Here is a 25,000-nt window from a genome sequence, read left to right as displayed (position 1 = left end):
TATATTGTGTGGTGCCTCTCTCTCTCTCCCACACAGTACTATGACATGACATTTATTAACATTAAATTCCATTTGCCAAGTGATGCTCCATACTATTGTCCAGGTTCCCTTGTAGGACATGACAATTGTCTAAAGACACAAAGGCCATAGAGTAAGTGGGTCAGACCTGTCAACATTTAAGATTAGCAAGCACAATTCCAGAGGTGCCATAGGTGTTTATCCTGGAAGAAAAACAAACGTCATTAAAGTAATTGCTGCCTGCATAAAATTAAGTGTTGTACAATTTGAGGTACTGTAGTGTTGCCAAGTCTGGGCAGACAATAGGTGTGATGTGCATGGTGTATGCCAATATATTTATCCCATAAAACTGATAAATATTCGCAAGTAATTATATAAAAAAAAAAAAAAAAAAAAAAAAAAGGCACCAAGTCAGGGCGGCTATGCAGCACCATCAAAGTCGCAAGATATTAAAGGTACTAAATATCACTTAAGGATGCCAGTGAGTAAAAGTGAATAAGACAAAGGAATGAGATTCATGAGGGATTCTATCTAGAGAAATAACTGCGAGGGACAGTCAGGAAGCAAGACGCACATATGTACAAAATAGTAACAGTAATCGATAAAATTTATGGGGAAGAATTCCCGAGACCTGGAACTTACAAGAGGTCATAGATTTAAGCTAAACAAAGCTGCTGAAGAAATATAAGAAAATTCACTTTTGCAAACAGTGGTAGACAGTTGGAACAAGTTAGGCGAGGTGATGGCGGTAAAAAGTCGGTAATTTCAAAGCGTTATGCCAGTGCTGTGAAGACGGGACACCATGAGCGTAGCTCTCATCCTGTAACTACACTTCGTTATTTACATAAATATTCACAAGCTTTGGTAAACTGTTTAGTTAACCCTTAAATGGCACATAGCTATATACCATTTGACACCCACAGGCGCATACCAAAAAAAAAAAAAAAAAAAAAATTAATTTTTCTTCCTAACCTGTTAATTTGTGTTCGCTGATCACGGGAAAAATAATAAAAAAATCGTAAGTGGCATATATTGCCCACTATAGGGCGGGGAAGTGTGGCAAAAATCGGGTGCTGACCGAGCGTGCGTCCCAGGCGGTCTGTTGATCGCCAGCTGTCAGGCCAGAGTTTCCACAAAGAGATAATTACCTAATTATTTCAATGCCTCTGATTGATTTTTCGTAGTTTTTTTGCTGTAATATTATTCAATAGTGTGTAGTGTGATATATTTATATAATAAAATGAGTGAATCATCGCTGTACTCAAAAATATGGTGTGCATATTGATTCAATTATGTTCATCAAACAGTGAACAAATACTTTGTCGGTTATTACACTATATACACAGGTTATATATAAGTATCTGCATGTTTTGTTCACCATGACAAACCACTAAGTTGGTATGCTGAGTGGCAGTGGCAGGCAGTGACTGGCTGCCACTCCCTCCCTCACCTCACCTGACTTGCCACCATTCTCCACCCACCATACTGTTTTTGCTTTTATATAGACGTTATATATAAGTATTTACATGTTTTGTTCACCATAACTGTACATCTAAGCTTGTATGGAGAGTAAAGGCACAGAGACGTAGCTACTCACATAGTCAGCTGGTGGCGGCCACCCTCAAGGCCAAACTCACTAATATTTCTCCTACAACAATACTGTTTGTGGTGTTATTACGCTATATACACACATTATATATAAATATCTACCTGTTTTATTCACCATACTTGTACAAGTAAACTGGTATGGTGCCCAAAGACCATCGTGGTCATCAGTAAACAACATGATAAGTCCTGCAGACGACACTCCACCCTCACTCACCACCTCCCTCTTTCTGTCCGGTTATCTCGCCTGCAGGATTCTCTTTCCGTTCGTATTTCTGATGTTTCTCCTCGTGTTGTTCCTTCTTTGCCCCCGTGGAGGGTCCCTCTTCCGCGGTTTTGTACTTCCTTGACCCGTATCACTAAAGCTTTTACCCCTCCTACGGTTCTAAAACGCCTTTTCCTCGAGCACTTTTCTTCTCACTCCCGCTCCGTTTCTGTCTTCACCGATGGGTCTAAGTCAGCGGACGGTGTTGGCTACTCTGTTGTTTTTCCTGATCGCACTTATATGTGTCGCTTGCCTCCGGAGACTAGCATCTTTACAGCGGAACTTTATGCTATTCTCTATGCTCTTCGTCTCCTACTTTCTCGTTGTCAGTCTTCCTTTGTAGTTGTTGTTGACTCTCGTAGTGCCCTCATGGCTCTCGGGTCCTTTAATCCAGTTCATCCAGTGGTTGTCGAGATCCAGCATTGGCTGTTTCTCGTTCATAGTAAATTTAAGTCGGTTGAGTTTTGTTGGGTTCCCAGCCATATTGGTGTGTCTTTAAATGAGCGTGCGGATGCTGCCGCCAAGGAAGCTGTCCGCTCTTGTCCCATCTCTCGTAAGGGCATTCCGTATTCCGACTTTTACCCGGTTATCCATTCCTCAGTCCTTACCCGTTGGCAGGCTTCTTGGTTGTCTGTTACTGGTAACAAGCTACGTACTCTTAAATGTTGTGTTTCCTCGTGGCAGTCCTCCTTCCACCGTAACCGGCGGTGGGAAACAGCTCTGGCGAGGTTGCGTATTGGCCATACTCGCTTAACCCATGGTCACTTGATGGAGCGCCGCCCTGCTCCTTATTGTCCTAGTTGCATTGTCCCTCTTACGGTCGTGCATGTCCTTCTTGAATGTCCTGACTTCCAGGACGAGCGTATGTCTTGCTTTCCGACCGCCCCTCGCGGTCACCTGTCCCTCGATAGAATTCTTGGTGACTCGGATACTTTTGATATCGTTCGCCTTATGCGTTTTTGTTCTCGTATTGGCATCCTTGGTGATATTTAGCGCCCTCTGATTATTTTGCGTATTTGATGGTGCTACATAGCCTTCCCGGTTTGGTGCCTTCTTTTGATAATTACTTACTTACTTACTTACTCCACCCTCACCAAAATGGCGGCTCCCAACCTCCTACTCTCGCTGTTATCTCACACTATACACTCGTTATATATAAGTATCTACATTTGTGTTCACCATAGCGAACCACTAAGCTGGTATGGTGAGTGCAGTCAATAAAAGGTGGCCACACACAGTCAGAAGACATCGCCACCACCCTCCCTCCCACAGCATTACTCCTCCCTCCATGGCGCACAGTGCCAAATATCACCACAATCCTGCTATTATCAGAACCCTGGTCAGTTTTATCACAGTCAGGGGTCTTCTGTAATAATATCATCGCTACATAATAGCATGAACAAGTATAATATGGTATTTTTAGGCGATGCTGTGGTCACAAGTTGAACAGCAGTGCTGTTAGCTCATGCTGTGCGCGTCAGGCTTGGTAGCCGACTCAATACTGAGGCCAATAACACCCGGGAGTTTGGCCCACGATTTTTTTTTAAAATGGCGTCTGTTTACAAGAGCCCTGATGGTGTGGTGAACCCCGTGTATCCGCGGGCCGTTTAAATCTTGCGTAGTACTCCAAAGCATCACATGATGCGATGCGCAATTTACTGCAAGTCGGTCAAAACATCATATGATGCGATGCGCAATTGAAGGGTTAATGAAAAGTTATTGAATTTGTTTGGAAAATTTATTTCCTAAAAAGTCTGGTACATAAATGTATAATTGAGTGAGTCAAATATTTTCAGTGACAGGATTAATTAGTTTACATAAAGAATTAGATTACATAAATACTTACTAGAAAAATATAAATATTTAATTTACTGTATTGTACTGAAGTTGAGGCGGAAATGTGTGCATGTGCCAGGATGTGTAATGCATCCTGAAACTTCTTTGCTTTATTAGAACAAAGTAACACTGGTAAGGAGGAGAAAAAAGAAATTCTTGGAAGCATTTTATTTAACAAAAAAATATAGCGCACAAAATGTCACTCATTATTCAAACTTTCCTCTTACATATTACGTTGCTTTGTGCTTGTATATGCACTCGGGACTAAAAATTGACGTAATTCAAAATGAAATCGGCTCAGGAAAGTGATGTACAGTACTGTACAATTTTGGGTACTCTGGCTTAGGTTGTTAGGTTAGGAGAGGAAACTTTCATGACATTTTGAAACCTTAGGAGAACTTTCTGCCTTCCTAACTTACCAGAGGACCCTTAACTTGTTTCTGAAAAAAAAAAAAATTTTAATTGAATTTTTTTATTTTGAATTACATTGATATTTGGCCGTAGCGTGTACAAGCGAAAAGCAACATAATTTGTAAGAGGACTAATTGTATTAATAGGCCTTTATTTGGGCTGAACATTAGCCTAGCAATACTTTTATGGAAAAGCAAATTCAGTTTGAGAAAGCAACTGTCATATTAAGTTCTATAAATTGTTGCATTCAGTGGAAATAAATAAAGGCAATTTGGGTACAAAAATTGATCCTTATAGAATAGTGGGGTGCACGTTTCTAAAGTCAATGTCGTTGCATGGCTTCAATATCTGCAATTACTTGCTGTTTTGAAATGAGGATAAATTGTGTGTGGCTGAGCTTTGAGTGCACCCAAATATAGGACTGAAATAGCTTGATAATGGAAATTCTTTCATGCACACACTTTGTACACTAAACCACACACAGAGATCACACTAACGTGATGCATCAAATGAACAAATCCACAAGGGCCGGGATGCTCCCAGACGCAGGTTCGAATCCTCGTCACGGCCCTTGTGGATTTGTCCATTTGTACACTAAATTTTATAAATAATGTTCTTGAAATGCCTTACATCTTGTTGCCTGTGTAACTTGGATTGCTCAAACTGCTTAAGAGTTCCTAAAGTTATCTACCATTTTATGTACTTTTTCTTTGCACCTCATCATTCCATTATCTCAAGTGCATTAATAGGCCTTTGACGGGCCTACAGCACAGAGGCCCGTCACTGATAAAAAAAACATGCAGTGGGCCATTTTAATTAGACCATCAAAGGGATGGGATAATTTGGTCTAATTCCATTAATTTTAATGCTATTGTAATCAAAGCTGAAATTTAAAGACTTGCATAGTTCAGATGATGTCAATTCAAAGTCTCAGTCCAGTAATGCCAAAGTAAATAGATCAAATTTTTGCTAGCATAGAATCCTTAACTGGACCGGGTCATTACAGAAAATGCTTCTACAGTACTGTAATGTGCAATCAGGTCCTATACAGCACATGGCAAAGACCAGTTAAATTTGTTAACACTAAATTTGAAAGTTGTTGCTAGTGCTAAAGTGGCCTTGGGACCAGAATTTGTCAGAATCCACATTTGTTCAATAGTGCTTACATTTAAGGTGTAAATTACAGTACAATATCCAAGAGTGGCTATGGTTCAATGCTGACTTTCATGGATACTGTGCCCATTAGGTAGTGGTTTGATTATATAGGTGGTCTGAATATACAGGCAGTTTTGATAATTATGTAATTGCTTGCTTTTTGTATTAACATTTAATGTACCTAATACTTGTGTTTTGCCAGCCACTAAGTTTTTTAAAAAATAAAGTATTAAATCTGACTAGACTTTGCCCAAAATTTGAAAAAAATCTTGATATGTAATTCTTAGTACAGTATGGTAATACAGTAGTGGGAAAGTGTGTAATGCCTCTTCCCCTCCAAGAACAACTAATAAAGTCTTCCCCAGACTTCCTTCAAAGTGTTAATGAGACTTCTGAAGGAAGAACTTAAATATTTATTCAGAATTCTGTATGCTTGTTTGGTTATCATAAATGAAGCAGTTGGCATTTGCTTGCACCTGGGAACACACATTTAGAGAATCACTTCCCTTAAAGATAAAAACACCTTGAGAAAGTAATTTAAATAAAGAAATAGCAACTCCAATTGATGATTTCCACAGTTGGAAAAGGGGAAAAAGTAAGAAAAATAATATCAGTACTGAATAGCCAGTGGCAAAACATCCACCTTTTCATACCTCTTATTACAATGCTAGTAAACTGCTAAATTTGGCTTATGGATTACCAAACTAACATGTAGAATACTTTCGATTTTTTAACATTAAACATCAACATAATGTGCTCAGATGCAGGGTAATACAATTACTTTGAAGACAGTCTTCAACTACCCGTGAAGCACATGAGAACTGACACAAGTACTGTGCCCTCTATGTGGAGTAAACATGATCACACTACAACAGTTATGCTTCAATGTCGTCGTCGTGTGATGATAAAGCTCTAACCACCCACCACTGTCTTGAGACATTAGTGTGCCTTGAGTGCCACATCTTCTCCTTCACTTACATTTCCACTGGTGTCAATATCACTGTTTCCAAAAAGCATTGAAGCGAAGCTGGTAGATGTTCTGGGTGTTGTGGTCATCTTGTTTACCAATGGAGTGTTCTGTGAGGCTGCAACAGCAGTATTGGCTGTAGACGATTCGTTGGGCGACGGGATTTCACTAGAAGAGGCCGAGGAACACAGAGGCGTAGGCTTATCAGTTGCCGTCTGCATGGGAGTTTGTTTTGTAGAGGTGGAACTGTGTACAGCAGTATCATTCTGCTGGGTTTGCTTTGGTATATAAGTGAGCATCGTGGCAGCCCAAGTGTGTGCATGATATTCTCCACCTTCACCACCTAGTTCAGCAGGTAGAAGTCTTGCCGGTACTTGAGCATGTAACGTCGCCAGGTTGTTGCCATGAAAGTGTATCTGGAAAATAGAGAAAATATGAAACTTTCTGGTCATAACTGGCTATATTGTGCTAGAACTTGGTAAATATCTAAAATTAAAGACCGAAGAATTCAAAGATTATATTTTGGCTGAACAAAACTTTGGCCTTCAATTTTACATCATTTTATCCTTTCCATTACTAATAAATATTTAAAATCAAAATACATTCTGAAGGTAAAATAATGAGTAATTATATAATTATATTTTAATTGTATTTTTAATTATAATTGTAATTACTGCATATTTAATTGAGCATGGCATATGTGAGATCAACATTAACCTATTACACAATACAACAGTTTTGAGACTTGGCCAATACATGTTCAATTAACCAAATTAACAAGCCCCGACATTAGTAATGAGCGCCTTGCAACTTGTTTCGAGATAAACAACTTTGGCACAAATGGTGTTCTTCGAGTCATTGCAACAGTTTGTAGGAATGACAGCCACTACATTTGAAAGAAAAAGCAAGCGTGGTTGGCAACACCTCAAACCTCTCACTGGTATTAAATAAACACACAAATTAAACTAAGGTAACTATTATGATCATTTAAGTTAAAAAGCTCGACAATAGGTAATAACACTGAACAAGAATTAAGTTGAATAGTGCCTGTTCTACAAAGTAATGTATCCAGAAAGCTTTTTAACCCCCCCTGCCATATCAAGTAAATCTTTTTCAGTCTTACTAAGATGCTATATATAATTTGATTGTTTTCATATAACTCGATATCAAAACTGATATCAGGTGCTTCATAGTCTTCCTGGCTTGGAACCTTCTTTTGTGTGTTCCTTCATATCTGATGCATATATTTATATAGGAAGGATAACTTTGGCGACTTCCACTGCACATAAAACCATGTGACTGTATGACAAGCATAAATGGGTCCATAAGATATACAGTATAGCTAAATGGGCTACTATACAATCAAAGTACAGGTATTTATTAAGAGAAATCTAACAGTTGGTGAACTAACCCGAGAGCGAAGTTTTTCCTTCAGAAAAGGTCGAGCGAGACCAAGTGCTGCGTCCACATACCACGGTTGGTTGACCAGGTGCATAGCACCTAGACGCAATGGAAAGGCATCCTGTAAAAGACATTATTGTAATAAAAGCCTAATACAGTATGATTAATTTTAGCTACAATATCACAAACAACAGGAGTTAAAAGCCTATAATTTTTTATCCCAAATAAAATGTAGATGAAAACACTGTATAGAAGTGCCAAGAAGTATATATATGGTATGAATTGTAGTATGGACAGACAGTGATTTGTGTCATGTAACAGAGGTATGTGCACTTCTACAAGGTCTGGTGCACAAGATTGGAGCAATCAGGCCTTGTAGAATTGTCTTCTGGAGCAAACTCTTTCACATTAATGTAGTCTCCTGTTTGTAAACACCCAAGTGCAGCACTTCCAAGAACAAGTGTGGGGAATAGGATCAATCATTAAATAAAATATAATTTATATATACAGTATTATACTTGTACTATGAATATGAAATCACGGATTTTGGTGATTAAAATGGTACTGTCTTACAAAGTTACTAGCACTCGTATCACTATAGGCAAGTCTGAAGTCAACACACAATTGCCAGTGATTTTTATGTTACAAGGTGAAAATCAATTTTGAACAGTAAATAAAAAGTGAGGTACAGTATATACTGTATTTTTTTTTTAATCAATGCAACAAAAATATGGCATTAATTACATTCAATGCTCAAATTGTGGGAGTTCCCCCCTTTCCTCTCAACTTTCTCTGCTTAGTCCCAATGATGTCTAGGCAGACACTGGCTCCTTTTCAGGAAGAGAAAAGTAGCAACAGAAACAGTGGAAAAAGATATTCTGCCCATAGAAGAAGATAGCATGAATCCTGTGAAAAGAGTAGCAGTGCAATGTGCTAAATGCGCAGCTAAGTGCTGCGAGGCCAAGTAACAAGAGGCAAGAAGTTAGCATACAAATGGATTGTGAAAAGCTCTGGCCCCAGATAATAATCATGGACAAAAGTAAAATAAAAAAAGACCACCACAGAAAGATTATTCCATCATTTGGCCGTCATTGACAACTACCATAGAAACCAGGACATCCAGTCACACACTAGGGATTATAGATGGCCTAGAGGGGGAACCTGACCCCCCCCCCCCCCCCACACACACACAATACAAAAGAGCGCCAGGGAAAGAAAACTGGGTAAAGGGTCCCACAAGGTGGACACCAGCAAGGAACCACCAAGAGGGAGCACACCCACCCAAGGCCGGGCCCACCTGATGCAACACGGTCAAGCACAACCTGTGGTAAACAAGAAATGGTATAAAAATGCTTTAATGTTACCAAATGTACACAATATATCCATGATCTTCACCAAGACTCAAGGAACACAAGGGTACAATACACGAACAGGGTAAAAACTGGTGGAGAATATTGCCAAGGGGGCAATATCCTGGCCTGGTCAATGAGGGGCAGTATATTGCCGAGGGGCAGTATATTGCCGAGGGGCAATAAATTGCCAAGTGGCAATATTGAGGCCTGGTCGACGGCCGGGTCGCGGGGACTCTAAGCCCCAAAAACACCTGAAGGTAACTTCAAAGTAAGGGACTACCTGCAAGATCACAGATGACTGCAACACCAGTCATTTACTGAATCCAGGAACAAAATGACAAATGTACAGTATGGTGTATTTAAACAGATATAAACAGTGTTCACCATTAGCATGAGCCCACTTTATAGTCATCCAGGTTTAAGGATAATTGCACATTTCTTAGCTGAATAAGTTGGTTTCTGCCAGACCAAAAAATGTGAGGTGGGCAGAACCTGTACACCATAGTGGTATGTAGAGGTTGAGACTGACACACTAACAATTAGCAGAGCTTGCCTGGGCAGTCTTCACCTCAACATGACCATACAGCAGATTGATGAAGAAAAATACCCTAGGAGTTATGACATGTCAGTCGGTGAAAGTTGTTCACCATATTGTAGCCATTATAAAAAAATCCAAACCATGGGAATAGCCAAATGAACCTTTGACTTCAAGGATTATTCCAGAACAAAGTCGACTCTCATACCAGGAACGGTTAAGGGCATCAATACCATCATCACTACAAACCAACATGACAGCTGATCACATAGACACCTTTAAAACAAAGAAGTAGTTGGGGGATATTAATCTAGACCACTTCTTTAAAAGGTCCAATGTAACTCGTAGAAGGGGCAACAGCTTGAAGCTCAACAAGCCACAATGTAACTCATACAAGGGCCAAGAGCTTGAAGCTCAACAAGCCACAACAGACACATTCACTATGTTAGGGTCACTAGGCAGGACCAGGAGTATATCAATAGGTAATGTCAGAGGGTGGAAGAGAGACTGTAGTGAACAAATTATTTATGAAGTTGGAAGAACAAATCTGAAAAAAGTTAAATTTAAATGTGGAAACTGATAATGACATATCTTTTGGCATCAGTTTTGCAGGGTATTAACTAAGCCCAGTACTGTAGTTATCAAATACAATGCATTAAAGCCTTTCGGATACCATTAGATTATTATATTACATGCTAAATTTGTTTTAACCATATACATACCTGAAGTCCATCAAGCATGAGTCTGAGGAGTTTTGGTGTTAAGCTTGTAGTGAGGCGAGCTGGGAAATTTGACCAATCAAGAATAGCTACTACACCCGCTGCCTGAACTGCTTCATCTTCCACTAGACGTTCCAGTGTTAGCAAAACAGCTTGATATACAGTGCGTACATCATACCTAAGCAGAGAAAAACATTTTTACATCTAAATCTAGATCTTGTCTAAAAACAAAAAAAAATGTATAAAGTTGCAATTATCAATCACTTTTCAAGTAAAATTGCTTTTATTTAAAATACACCCAGAATTTTTGTGGAAGCAAGCTGAGATAGATTTCAGAGCATTGCTCTGTAAACACGTAAAATCGTTTTGGAATTAACCCTTTGCGAAATGAATTGCAAATGGGCTACACCAAGGATTAAATTTATTAAATGTGTTTAATAAAAGTTATAAAATTTTGGATTATACAACACAGGCAAACTATTCCACAAGGGCAAACACATTGTGGAATTTAAGAAAGCACTGAAATGTAGTGAAGGTCTTTACTGAAAAACGAAGCCACTTCCACATACAAATTTAAAAGCAAATACAGTATAACAGCACTAGATGAAGGTGTAAGGGAAACATCAGGTGCCTGTTTTTTAAGTCTACTTATTTATTTATTTATTTATTTATTTATTTACATATACAAGAGTTCTTACATTCTTGTACACCACTAGCACACATGGCATTTCATGCAAGTCCTTAATCCTAATATTCCCCGGGATATTACCTGCCAAATTATTTAACAACCAAGTACCCAATTTAGGCTACCAGTTAAGGATTTGCATCCAGTAAATCCTCCCTGGCTAGGATACAAACCCAGGACAAAGCACTCACGAAACGCCAGGCGAACATCTTACTACTATGCCACAGAGACTGCCCTTTAATTATTAGAATAACTATTTATTAGGAAGTGTCTAAGGTGATAATGTACCACAACTTGTGTTTGCTGAAGACAGTACAGAATGGTTCAAATGTTTAAAAATAGCTCCAGAATCAGGAGATGGCCACAGCAGAAGTTTCTCCAGAAGACTTACCACACAAACCTTTCATTATTTCATATTCTTATCTCTTCCTTCATCCTTTCTTTTATATACTGTTCCACTCTTCCTTTCAAAAATACCAGGCATCTTCCTTTACCATATGGTCCTTATATTTCATCCTTTTAAGTTGAATGATACTTAAGCATTAATCTTCTTGTTGAATGATACTTAAGCATTCTACAAACACATCAAAATCACCTCTGTATTTGGCTTCACCCATTGCAAACATTTAATAACCTTGCCCTTTTAACTTGCCACATTCCTCATACTTTCTTATTGTTGTACTAAATCCACATACATACACTAGCTAATTTTCTTAAACTAATTTCCACTGCTTGTATTACCGAGTTCTACCTTTCCATACCAAACCTTCACTTTCATATGTCAGTGCAGACTGAGTAATATGCAATCTTTGTCCTTTCTCAACTCTCATACATTCCTTCATTATAAACATTCCCCTGACCCCCTCTCCTACCACACTTCAACTCTTCATTCTCTCTAGTTTCACCTTTCATACACTTTTTTCTAACACTGCCCCCAAATATTTCCTCTTTCAGTATCTTTTACCCAATTTCACCCTACAGTTCAAATCACCGAGATTTAAAGATTCAGTCAACCATTGTAGATTTTGTACATAAATTTACAGAACTTTATATTACAAGTACTCAAGTTGTTATTTCATGTACATTTTTTACAGACATCAGTTTTGACAAACTGATCTTCAGCATAATCATACTAATATGCTATATTTCTAGTCACTCGCAGCGACTAGTCCCCGTAGCGTAGTGGTAAGGCACTCGCCTGGCAGTTCGTGAGTGCTTTGGCCTGGGTTCATATCCTGGCCGAGGAGGATTTACTGGGCACCAATCCTTAACTGTAGCCTCTGTTACCCAACAGTAAAATGGGTACTAGATTGTTAAATGATTTGGTAGGTCGTATTACGGGGAATATTAGGATTAAGGACCTGCCCGAAACACTGTGTGCTAGTGACTGTACGAGAATGTAAGACAACTCGACTAAAGAAGAAGGCTGTACAAGAATGAGTGTGAGTGTGAGTGTGAGTGTGTGTGTGTGTGTGTGTGTGTGTGTGTGTGTGTAATTACCTAAGTGTAATTACCTAAGTGTAGTTACAGGATGAGAGCTACGCTCGTGGTGTCCCGTCTTCCCAGCACTCTTTGTCATATAACGCTTTGAAACTACTGACGGTCTTGGCCTCCACCACCTTCTCACTTAACTTGTTCCAACCGTCTACCACTCTATTTGCGAAGGTGAATTTTCTTATATTTCTTCGGCATCTGTGTTTAGCTAGTTTAAATCTATGACCTCTTGTTCTTGAAGTTCCAGGTCTCAGGAAGTCTTCCCTGTCGATTTTGTCAATTCCTGTTACTATTTTGTATGTAGTGATCATATCCCCTCTTTTTCTTCTGTCTTCTAGTTTTGGCATATTTAATGCTTCTAACCTCTCCTCGTAGCTCTTGCCCTTCAGTTCTGGGAGCCACTTAGTAGCATGTCTTTGCACCTTTTCCAGTTTGTTGATGTGCTTCTTAAGATATGGGCACCACACAACAGCTGCATATTCTAGCTTTGGCCTAACAAAAGTCATGAACAATTTCTTTAGTATATCGCCATCCATGTATTTAAATGCAATTCTGAAGTTAGAAAGCATAGCATAGGCTCCTTGCACAATATTCTTTATGTGGTCCTCAGGTGATAGTTTTCTATCTAGAACCACTCCTAGATCTCTTTCTTTATCAGAATTCTTTAAAGATTTCTCACATAATATATAGGTTGTGTGGGGTCTATGTTCTCCTATTCCACATTCCATAACATGACATTTATTAACATTAAATTCCATTTGCCAAGTGGTGCTCCATATACTTATTTTGTCCAGGTCTTCTTGAAGGGCATGACAGTCATCTAAATTTCTTATCCTTCCTATTATCTTAGCATCATCAGCAAACATGTTCATATAATTCTGTATACCAACTGGTAGATCATTTATGTACACAATAAACATCACTGGTGCAAGAACTGAACCCTGTGGTACTCCACTTGTGACATTTCTCCATTCTGATACATTGCCTCTGATTACTGCCCTCATTTTTCTATCAGTCAGAAAATTTTTCATCCATGATAGAAGCTTACCTGTCACCCCTCCAATATTTTCCAGTTTCCAGAACAACCTCTTATGTGGAACTCTGTCGAAAGCCTTTTTTAGGTCCAGATAGATGCAGTCAACCCAACCATCTCTTTCCTGTAATATCTCTGTGGCTCGATCATAGAAACTGAGTAAATTCGATACACAGGATCTTCCAGATCGAAAACCATACTGTCTGTCTGATATTATATCATTTCTCTCTAGGTGTTCTACCCATTTAGTTTTGATTAGTTTTTCCAATACTTTCACTATTACACTTGTCAATGATACAGGTCTATAATTGAGGGGGTCTTCCCTGCTGCCACTTTTGTAGATTGGAACTATGTTAGCCTGTTTCCACCCGTCTGCTACGATTCCTGTACACAGGGATGCCTGAAAGATCAGGTGAAATGGAATGCTGAGCTCAGATGCACATTCTCTCAGAACCCATGGTGAAACGCCATCTGGGCCAGCTGCTTTGTTCTTACCGAGCTCCTTGAGCATTTTTTCCACTTCGTCTCTAGACACCTCTATGTGTTCTATGTTGTTCTCTGGAATTCTTATTGTATCTGGTTCCCTAAAGATTTCATTTTGTACAAACACACTTTGGAACTTTTCGTTTAGTGTTTCACACATTTCCTTTTCATCTTCCGTGAATCTATTTCCCATTTTCAACCTCTGAATATTATCCTTTACCTGCAATTTGTTGTTTATGAATTTATAGAATAGACCTGATTCTGTTTTACATTTGTCCGCAATCCCTTTTTCAAAATTTCTTTCTGCCTCTCTCCTCACTGCCGTGTAGTTGTTTCTCGCATCTTTGTATCGCTGGTATGTTTGGGGGTTCGGCCTCTTCCTGTATTGATTCCATTTTTGTGTCTTTCGGTCTCTAGCCCTCTCGCAATTTCTATTGAACCAATCCTGTTTCCTAGTTCTGCATCTCTGTTTTGGTATAAATTTTTTTGTGCCTTTATCATATATTTCACAAAACTTGCCATACATCTCATTCACTTCTTTGCCTAGCATCAAGTCTGTCCAATTATACTCACTAAAAAAATTTCTAAGGTCACCATAATGTCCTCTCCTGAAGTCTGGTTTTTCAACTGCTTCAACCTCCTTATTTTCTTCCAGCTTATAACGCATTGCATACTTTATTCCCAAAAAGACATGGTCACTTTTACCCAAGGGAGGAAGGTACTGAATGTCAAATATCTCTTCCTCCTTCCTGGTAAATATCAAATCTAGCATGGAGGGAACGTCCCCTTCCCTCATCCTCGTAGCTTGTTTAACATGTTGATACAAGAATGTTTCCAGGATGAGGTCTACAAATTTACAGGTCCAAAAATCTTCTGTTTTAGCTTCATATGCTTCCCAGTCTATGGATTTCAAGTTGAAGTCACCGACTATCAACAGTCGTGATCTATCGTTATCCGCTCTCGCTATAATCTCTCTCATTATTGTTATAAGACCTTCACGTTTACTATCTAGCTCCTCCTTTGACCATGTGCTGCTTGGCGGTGGACTATATGCATTTATCATCATTAGTTTATCATCCTCATAGCAGATCTCTAGTGCTATTATGTCAACTTCTTGTGGATTGGCAGTCATTATTTCCTTCACCTTTAGGTGTTCTTTTACCAGCACAGCAACGCCACCGCCTTTCCTAATTTTTCTGTCCCGTCTCCAAATTGAGTAGCCCCTTGGGAATATGACCTCATTTAAAATTACATCTTCAAGTTTTGTCTCCGTGAGTGCAACAATGTCTGGTGTCTGCAGCTGTATTACATCACTTAACTCCAGTATCTTCGATCTCACTCCATCTATGTTGGTGTATGCAATCTTCAGGAACTTGTTCCCCCTCTCCTTATTCTTCACTCCCCCTCTCTCTATTGATTTTGTTGGTTTGCCTTTATGTACCACTTTACTGGTTTGCCTACCCCTATCACTTTGTAGAAAAAAGAATTTATTTCTTCTTCATTCCTGCTCTCATTTAAATGTTTTGCCTCGGCGAGGTTCAGTTTCAGCTTCTCTCTATCTTCTTTTGAAAGATCTCGTCTTAACGACCACCCTTTCCCATCCTCATCCCTTTGCAATTTTCTAGCATTCCTTAGTACTTCTTCCATCTGTTTGGCACCGTTTAGGGTGATCCTCAAAGGTCGATCTTTCCCTTTTACGTACCTGCCTATTCTCCTGTAGTCGCACACATTCTCTGTTTGTAAGACCTTCCACGAGGCCAACAATTTTATCTACTACTTTAGCTTCTTCTACAGCTCTTTCTGACCTAGATGTTATCGCCTTTTCTTTGCAGCCAAAAATGATCAGGGACTTACTCCGATCAACTGTGTTTTGCACCAACTTCGGGTTAGATGCCAATTCTTTCCTCACTTCTAGCCTAATGTTTGTTTTATCTTGGTTGCTGCAGTGTTTGACTTCCTTTACTGCTTCTTCTATTTTTTCCTTCTCCTTGGCCACTTGTGCATAAGTGAGTTGCATATCTTTCTTGCACTGTTCTATTCCCTGTGTAACTTCCTCCATCTGTGCTGACAAAAGCTGTTTCTCCTGTTGAATTTCCTTGCCTAACCTATTGTAGTCATTTATGTTTAAATTTACTTTAACTTCTTCCAAAGCTATTTTTAAGAGTTTATTTTCTTCTTCCATGGCTTTGCAATTTGTTTCCAATTGATTCTTATCCTTGCGCAAGTCTTTCACTAAACCCTCAAGACATAAAACTTTGCTATTCAAATGGTCATTACTTTCTTTCAATTTACTAATTATTTCTACATGAGAGTTCACTATAGTATCTAAATTTACCAACTTGTTATGTAGACTACTAATATCAATGCTTTCTTCATTGAATCCCTCAAAATCAAGCTCTGTTTTGTTTTTCCCCTTGCCGGTGGCCATCTTGAATGTTCTTCTCTGCACTGTAAACACTAGGGCGACTTTTTCTCATCCGATTTTTCACTTCCCTTAGCACTTTCCTGTTATCTCACCTATTTTTCAAGAGCACTATACCTTTATGTTCTCTGGGACACCACTCACTACCATCAACCTGTACTACAATACTTAGGATTGTTGAAATATGCTGGAGCTCCTCTGCTGCAAGTGTTGACCCTAGGGGTGTCACCTTTTGAATTCCAATGAGTGTGTGTGTGTGTGATATATATATATATATATATATATATATATATATATATATATATATATATATATATATATATATATATATATATATATATATATATATATATAATAATAATAATAATAATAATAATAAGAAAAATGAAGTGTGTAGAAACAGTTCAGGAAAACAATGATTATAATTTTTAGTAAACAGGTATGATTCCACTTACCTAGGTTCTTTTTGTTAATAAAAAGGCTTCAATAGATGTTTGCATTAATTTGTTACAAAAGCAAATCTCAAGGAGGTTTGTGAGCTACTGTAATAATGTCATGTCTAGATTTTGTGATTGCATAAACAAAACTTGGTACTGTATTAGATTTTTCCTTACCTGGAGTGGTCCCAGTTGCTAGCCAAGAGAACTATAACAGGTCTACCACATGGGTCTCTCTCTGCCAGCACCCCTGGTAAGCCATCCAATAATGCTGCCTGAATTCCTGTCTCGCTGTCGCCAGATTCTCCGCCACCCGCGACATTTAATCCACGGAATAATTCACGGTGGCGCTGTCTGTACTCGAAGTAGTGACAAAGGAGAATGAAAGCATCTCCCACTCTGAATTTCTTTGCTCTAAGGAAACGCAGCAAGAAGGGATGATCAGTCCGAAGGAATGCTGAGTGGGAGAAAAAAAAAAGACAATGTAATATCTTTCTTACAAAGTAAAACTTTAAAATTAACTATCCATTTATTATAACAAGAGGTTTTTTGTTAATGTAAATTATTTAGGCAAATGTGAGCTTGTAGCATTTCAGTAGCCTGGAATGATCTATATTATATTTAAGCTTAATTCTGCGATAAATGAAATTCTAAAAATAAAATGGCTGGTCCTTAGAATAAATAACACACACAAAAGTCATCCACTGTATTCAAATTTAGTTTCTAGTAAATAAAGTAAAATGGGTAAAAACATTAAATATGTCAATTATTAAAATGCCACTGATACATAAACTTCAATATTAATAATGGTCCAGAATGGACAGAAGTGTCGTCGGGTCTTCATTCTCAGATGTGGGCGCTAAGTGTCAATTCTTCACCCACTTCATTATGACTCATCATCTTCAATACTGCTATCACATGACAAGAGCAGTTTTGAAAATATACAAAGCCGCCCATTAAGTAAACGACTACTCTAATATGCAGCGTTACATTACTATACATAACAATTGGGCAATAATACAAACTACAGTAGTTGGTAAGTTGGTAAACTACAGTAGTTATGCCCGAAACGCTTTGCGTAATAGTGGCTTTAGGCATTGTATGTACTAGCTATACCTATAAGTTAAACAATCCTTGTAAATATTTATTGTATGTATGTACCTTACCTAAATAAAATTGTATTGTATATAATTGTATTGTATGTTACTATCAATTATGTAGTAGTGACCAAGACTCTGGCCACTGATTAAGACTCACAACTGGAGATCCTGGGTTCGATCCTGGATAGGACATAAATACTATAGTTAGGAAAGTTTCTCTTCACCTAATGCTCTGTTCACCAAGTAATAATTAGGTACTCGGGAGTTAGAATCCTCATCAAGGCTCTTGTGGATTTGTTCATTTGATGCATCACGCTATTGTGATTTCTGTGTCTTTAGTCTAACATTTATTGTTAACCCAAGAACTGATATGCTCGCATTTGTAGTTGATATGCAATCTTAACCGTGATTCAGCTTTGGGCATTAAGTCACTAGTCCTATTTTTAAAGAGTTTGGCAAGTTTTGTTATAGTTTAACGATCTTGATTCTAAACATGTGTAAATACAGTAGACTGATACGCGGGACCAAAGAGCCGAAGCTCAACCACCGCAAGCACAACTATGTGAGTACAGTACTGTGGAATATGAATTATTTTGTTCGATAATAAGATTCCCGATCTTGAAATGCATCCTGTTTTTTTTTTAAGGATACATCTGCAATTTTCTGCTGCTACACTATGAAGAATGTTTACCGTAAGATTTTTAACAAAAACGTATAAAAAACTTAACATACTGACTTAGAACTGTGTAGACGAGCTTATTGATTTGTTGAAGTAGATTGTGTGGATAGCTATATAGTTTTCTGATGTAGACCAAGGTAGCAAACCTTTGTCAATATGGGAAAGGTTGTGCAGTAAAAAACCCATCTTCCCGTTTAGATGGTATTTTGTGTAACTAAGCGGACTATTATTGTTAATTTGGCCTTAGTTGAATATGCAATTTACCTATTGTTATAAGGAATATAAAGTGCATAAACTATGTATTTGGCGTGCTATTATCGCAGGATATACCTAATGGAATTCTACTCACTGGATGAGTGTCGCTAATGAAACTTGCCCCAAGGGGCAAGATTTGAATTAAAAATTTAATTATTTTACCAATAAAGCCTCAAGTTTGGTAAAGCTCTTGTGATTAAATAAGTTGGGAGTTTTATTTAGGCTGTAGAGTTTCAAATTAAAATTAAATACATACCGATATATACCCCTGTCCAAACATTAAATGTCTTTAGTAGTCTTTGCCAAATTAGTTTGTCATTAAACCTAAACTACAGTTTTAAATATATATATTAATAAACAAAATGGACAACTTAGGGACAAACCACCAAGGAAGCCTAACGAAGGAAGAACTTTTTTGGCCTACAAACTTACGGGCCAAGTTAGTGGGTAATGAACTTACCCACGTCTGGTCTGGTGGGGAGGAGAGCATGTAGCTGTTGTATAGCGTGTGTCTTGTCTGGCAGAGGAGCCACGTCGTCTCTGTTAGTCTCAAGACCCAGCTCCTCACAGGTGTAAGGAGAGGTCACATGTCCGCCCCAGGGACCGTTCAGGTCACAGACATCCATCTCCGGGGGCGCTGGCTTAAGCGCTCCCCTAAGAGCAGCCCGCAACAGCTTGCTTGATTGGTTCTACACCCCACAATGTTCAAGACTTGTCCAAGGTTGGTTTCCTCAAACTGTTCTCGAAATTATCTTACGCATTCATAAGAGCCGGAGAAAAATGAGCTTTCGGGATCCTGAAGTCATACAGCCTTCTCCAAATTTGATTTTGTAACTGAAAATAGAAAGAATGTTAATGTAGTAATACATATACAGGTGCACTATTGTTATAGCCTAATGTATACAAGTTTTATTTGAAAACCAGGAAGGGAACTATCAGGAGAAAGCACCAAGCCATTACGACTATATGACACAAGGAAGGGATAAAGATTTAGGATGGGACAGATTATCCCAATAATATACTCGCTCCAAATATAGTGTTAATATTCCTGTCAACCTTTGGAGATGAATGAGGTGAGGCGTTGCCTGGGCAACACGGTGAGGTGTTGCCGAGCAATATAAGCAGCGGTGTAGCGAACATTGGCCAGTCTACTTTCAAGTGTGGTCTAGAGCAGACACTTGCGAGATACTGTACCGACGCTCAGTGCGCTCAACTCACACCAAAGTATCACCGGTGTACTTCTGTATATTCGACCAAATATATATATAGTATCTTAGTGTCTGTGTTTATTTGTCACCATACTTTACGTAACAATAGAACCGTTACATAACTAACTTTCTGACCACCTGTGCACAGACGTCTCCAAAGGAGGAACCACCAGAAAAAGCCATAAAGCCCTCATACAAAGTAAGTAAAATGTATGGTATCAATGACAGCCAGTCCAAAGGCTGTTGGGCAATGCTTCTCTCAGTCTGATAGAAGTGGTGATCGGCTCGCGAACTCTTGACAGCGCCTGCGACTGGTGGGTGCTTCACTCTGGACCTCATGTTCCACCGGTGTCACAATTCCCTAGAAAAGCGCCTGGGGGACCAGAGGATCATTATGGCTATCTGATGGAGCAGAACCTCCTGATCGATGGGTGTGTGTGTCGACGACGTCGGTGTAGGCTTCTCTGGGGAGAGGCAGGGGGGTGATAAGTGCCGGGCTCCGGCAAAGATTGAGCGTCCATGTCTGTATCCGTGGACGAATTTTCGTCCATGTCGAGGCAACCCAGGAGGAAAAATCTATTAGCAGCCTTATTGTATGAGGCATGTGGCTAGGACAGGCAAGAGCGACTGCTAGATCCTACTTGTGAAGAGGCCCGACCAGGGGAAACCTGAGGCAAGAAGGTACGATAGGCTGGCTGAGGGCGCGCAACCTCTGGAACATCTCATGTCGAGGGGTCTCTGCTGTTTTATGATCGATGTCCAACTGGAGGGCCTCAAGATATACAGGGTAACTCATGGTGGTAACCTTGTGATGGTCATGGCATAAAAGGCAGCGAGGTGCAGCAGAGCACCCACCATTATGTCTGTCTGTATGGCCTGTTTTGCCGTAGTTTGCACAGTGTGCTGCATTACAGCAGGTGAGGCGACTGTGGCCCAATAGATGACAAGCGTAACATCGTAACACTTGAAAGTTGTAGGGCTGGACCTGATATGAGGTCCTGTTTAGTGCCACCCGGTCCGGGAGGGGCCCATCGAACTTTACACGGACCATAGATGTCGGCCCTGCTGCTCCGCGAATCCTGGTAACTTCCAATAATCCTGCTGATGCACCCCCTAACACCTATGGAGCGGCCTAGATGTCATCCACATCAACACACTGGTCAACTGGGCCAATCTTCCCAATACCGGGCCCGAGACTACTACTCCTGAGACAATACCTGTCGGCACCTGACAGGCAAGTCCCCCAACTTAATAATGTCGGATACACGGGTGTGAGATAGAGCCTCCTTTCTGATGTGTAGCTTCAGTGCTGCACCCCTACCCAGGGTATGCATGGTCTCAGGCAGGCAATATTGCCACAATACCGAATCATCAATTGCTGCACTTATGGTACAAGGATTCGCAAAGATGCACTGACCTGTTGCTGACTGGATTAGGACAACCACAAACGAGGAATGAGGTACCACAAGAGGAGGGTTTTCTGAAGACCAAGACATCCTCTTAGCATCTCGCTCTGGGGTAGCATCAGTCGACTCATTTTCCAACAGACGTTTGCCTTTCTGGGACTTGCTGTCAACGTCCATATGACGTCCTCGCTCAGGGAGACGTCCATTGGGAGGCTCCGGCCTGCCCCGGTGCTGGAAACCCCTGGGTAACAATTCACTGGGTAACTGCAGTGAGCACACACTGGCCCAAAGAAGCCAGCCGAGTTCAAAGATGAACTACGGATGAGGTGTGGAAAGAATGCCCAGCCAGGAGTGTTCAATCCGCGCGCCAAGATGGCCAACCCAGATACAAGGTGATCGAGATTACCTTGTATGTGGTGATACAAGGTGTTACGAGATCTATTGCGGAAGGGATTATGTCACTAATACCAAGGAACAGCCAGCATTATCTAAACAATAGAGGGAGAGGTATGTGAGTTACAGTCTTGGTCGACCCCATGTGCCGCTATTTAAGAAATGCCATCTATAGCAGCCCTTTGCGATTTCTATGAAGTTTAAAATTAAATTAGGATAAATTTTCTGTTTAAGCCTACTCCCGCCATTTACCCGCGCACGTTCATGGTTTACTTGAAATTTATGAACCTGAATTAATTCTGGTTACAGCATTATATTTTCTGAAACAAAAGAGAAGAGATGAGAGAGGGTAGACTGGGAGGGAGCGGAGAGGGAAGGGGGGGGGGGACCAAGACCCGGGCACCGCCGGGTTATATTTATATCTCACATCTAGTGAGATATAAACATAACCTCTCACCAACCTTATGTTACTAAACTTCTCTATACAAATATTTACGCAACTTCAGCAGCTACATCGCCATTTTTAAGCAAAATAAAATCCCTGCAACTGGAGCAAATTTGTGGGTAAAGTTATCATGATAGGTTATCGATCAGGGGCGGTCGATTAGGGTTATTGATCAGTGTAGGTGGCCACGGTGAAGGTGGCCACGGTGTAGGTGGCCACGGTGGAGGTGGCCACGGTGGAGGTGGCCACGGTGGAGGTGGCCACGGTGGAGGTGGCCACGGTGGAGGTGGCCACGGTGGAGGTGGCCACGGTGGAGGTGGCCACGGTGAAGGTGGCCACGGTGAAGGTGGCCACGGTGAAGGTGGCCACGGTGGAGGTGGCCACGGTGGAGGTGGCCACGGTGGAGGTGGCCACGGTGGAGGTGGCCACGGTGTAGGTGGCCACGGTGAAGGTGGCCACGGTGTAGGTGGCCAGGGCCGGGCCACGGTGTAGGTGGCCAGGGCCGGGCCACGGTGTAGGTGGCCAGGGCCGGGCCACGGTGTACCACCATCCATCACTACTGTTTACCCAACAAGGCGTGTGTGGGGCTCCTGGGAAAACATCAAGAAAGGTTTCGCTCCCAAACTGGCACAGTTGGCGGGGTTACCCGTGTCCTTGTGTGTGCGTGTGTGTGCGTGTGCGTGTGCGTGTGCGTGTGTGTGTGTGTGTGTGTGTGTGTGTGTACTCACCTAGTTGTGTTTGCGGGGGTTGAGCTCTGGCTCTTTGGTCCCGCCTCTCAACCGTCAATCAACAGGTGTACAGATTCCTGAGCCTATCGGGCTCTGTCATATCTACACTTGAAACTGTGTATGGAGTCAGCCTCCACCACATCACTTCCTAATGCATTCCATTTGTCAACCACTCTGACACTAAAAAAGTTCTTTCTAATATCTCTGTGGCTCATTTGGGCACTCAGTTTCCACCTGTGTCCCCTTGTGCGTGTTCCCCTTGTGTTAAATAGACTGTCTTTATCTACCCTATCAATCCCCTTCAGAATCTTGAATGTGGTGATCATGTCCCCCCTAACTCTTCTGTCTTCCAGCGAAGTGAGGTTTAATTCCCGTAGTCTCTCCTCGTAGCTCATACCTCTCAGCTCGGGTACTAGTCTGGTGGCAAACCTTTGAACCTTTTCCAGTTTAGTCTTATCCTTGACTAGATATGGACTCCATGCTGGGGCTGCATACTCCAGGATTGGCCTGACATATGTGGTATACAAAGTTCTGAATGATTCTTTACACAAGTTTCTGAATGCCGTTCGTATGTTGGCCAGCCTGGCATATGCCGCTGATGTTATCCGCTTGATATGTGCTGCAGGAGACAGGTCTGGCATGATATCAACCCCCAAGTCTTTTTCCTTCTCTGACTCCTGAAGAATTTCCTCTCCCAGATGATACCTTGTATCTGGCCTCCTGCTCCCTACACCTATCTTCATTACATTACATTTGGTTGGGTTAAACTCTAACAACCATTTGTTCGACCATTCCTTCAGCTTGTCTAGGTCTTCTTGAAGCCTCAAACAGTCCTCTTCTGTTTTAATCCTTCTCATAATTTTAGCATCGTCCGCAAACATTGAGAGAAATGAATAGATACCCTCCGGGAGATCATTTACATATATCAGAAACAAGATAGGACCGAGTACAGAGCCCCGTGGGACTCCACTGGTGACTTCACGCCAATCGGAGGTCTCACCCCTCACCGTAACTCTCTGCTTCCTATTGCTTAGATACTCCCTTATCCACTGGAGCACCTTACCAGCTACACCTGCCTGTCTCTCCAGCTTATGTACCAGCCTCTTATGCGGTACTGTGTCAAAGGCTTTCCGACAATCCAAGAAAATGCAGTCCGCCCAGCCCTCTCTTTCTTGCTTAATCTGTGTCACCTGATCGTAGAATTCTATCAAGCTTGTAAGGCAAGATTTACCCTCCCTGAATCCATGTTGGCGATTTGTCACGAAGTCCCTTCTCTCCAGATGTGTTACCAGGTTTTTTCTCACGATCTTCTCCATCACCTTGCATGGTATACAAGTCAAGGACACTGGCCTGTAGTTCAGTGCCTCTTGTCTGTCGCCCTTTTTGTATATTGGGATCACATTCGCCGTCTTCCATATTTCTGGTAGGTCTCCCGTCTCTAGTGACTTACTATACACTATGGAGAGTGGCAGGCAAAGTGCCTCTGCACACACTTTCAGTACCCATGGTGAGATCCCATCTGGACCAACAGCCTTTCTAACATCCAGATCCAGCAGGTGTCTCTTGACCTCCTCTCTCGTAATTTCGAACTCCTCCAAGGCCGCCTGGTTTACCTCCCTTTCTCCTAGCACAGTGATCTCACCTTGTTCTATTGTGAAGACCTCCTGGAACCTCTTGTTGAGTTCCTCACACACCTCTCTGTCATTCTCTGTATACCTGTCCTCGCCTGTTCTAAGTTTCAATACCTGTTCTTTCACTGTTGTTTTCCTTCTGATGTGACTGTGGAGTAGCTTTGGTTCGGTCTTGGCTTTGTTTGCTATATCATTTTCAAAATTTTTCTCTGCTTCTCTTCTCACCCTGACGTACTCATTCCTGGTTCTCTGGTATCTCTCTCTGCTTTCTGGTGTTCTGTTATTCCGGAAGTTCCTCCACGCCTTTTTGTTCAGTTTCTTCGCTTCCATACATGCC

The 25,000-nt window shown here is 40.8% G+C and overlaps 1 protein-coding gene across 3 annotated transcripts in view; it reads right to left on the bottom strand.

The window, feature by feature from the left end:
- Positions 1–3,612: 3,612 nt before the first annotated feature.
- Positions 3,613–25,000, bottom strand: part of LOC123758414 (clavesin-2) — a 130,386-nt gene continuing 108,998 nt past the window's right edge. The window contains exons 2-6 of one of the 3 annotated variants that reach the window (XM_045742801.2): positions 19,313–19,686; positions 16,996–17,275; positions 10,268–10,442; positions 7,669–7,779; positions 3,613–6,673 (exon numbers count right to left, since the gene is read on the bottom strand). In XM_045742801.2, the coding sequence (XP_045598757.1) occupies positions 6,230–6,673; positions 7,669–7,779; positions 10,268–10,442; positions 16,996–17,275; positions 19,313–19,478 (1,176 nt within the window). In that variant the 5' untranslated portion in view covers positions 19,479–19,686 and the 3' untranslated portion in view covers positions 3,613–6,229. The remainder of the gene's footprint in view (positions 6,674–7,668; positions 7,780–10,267; positions 10,443–16,995; positions 17,276–19,312; positions 19,687–25,000) is intronic. The other 2 variants (XM_045742800.2, XM_045742799.2) reach the window with 2 other exon arrangements.

The sequence above is a fragment of the Procambarus clarkii genome, chromosome 11, assembly GCF_040958095.1.
Source record: "Procambarus clarkii isolate CNS0578487 chromosome 11, FALCON_Pclarkii_2.0, whole genome shotgun sequence".
NCBI lineage: Eukaryota > Metazoa > Arthropoda > Malacostraca > Decapoda > Cambaridae > Procambarus > Procambarus clarkii.
The sequence above is the reverse complement of the archived record's forward strand: the minus strand, read 5'-3'. Positions and strand labels throughout refer to the sequence as shown.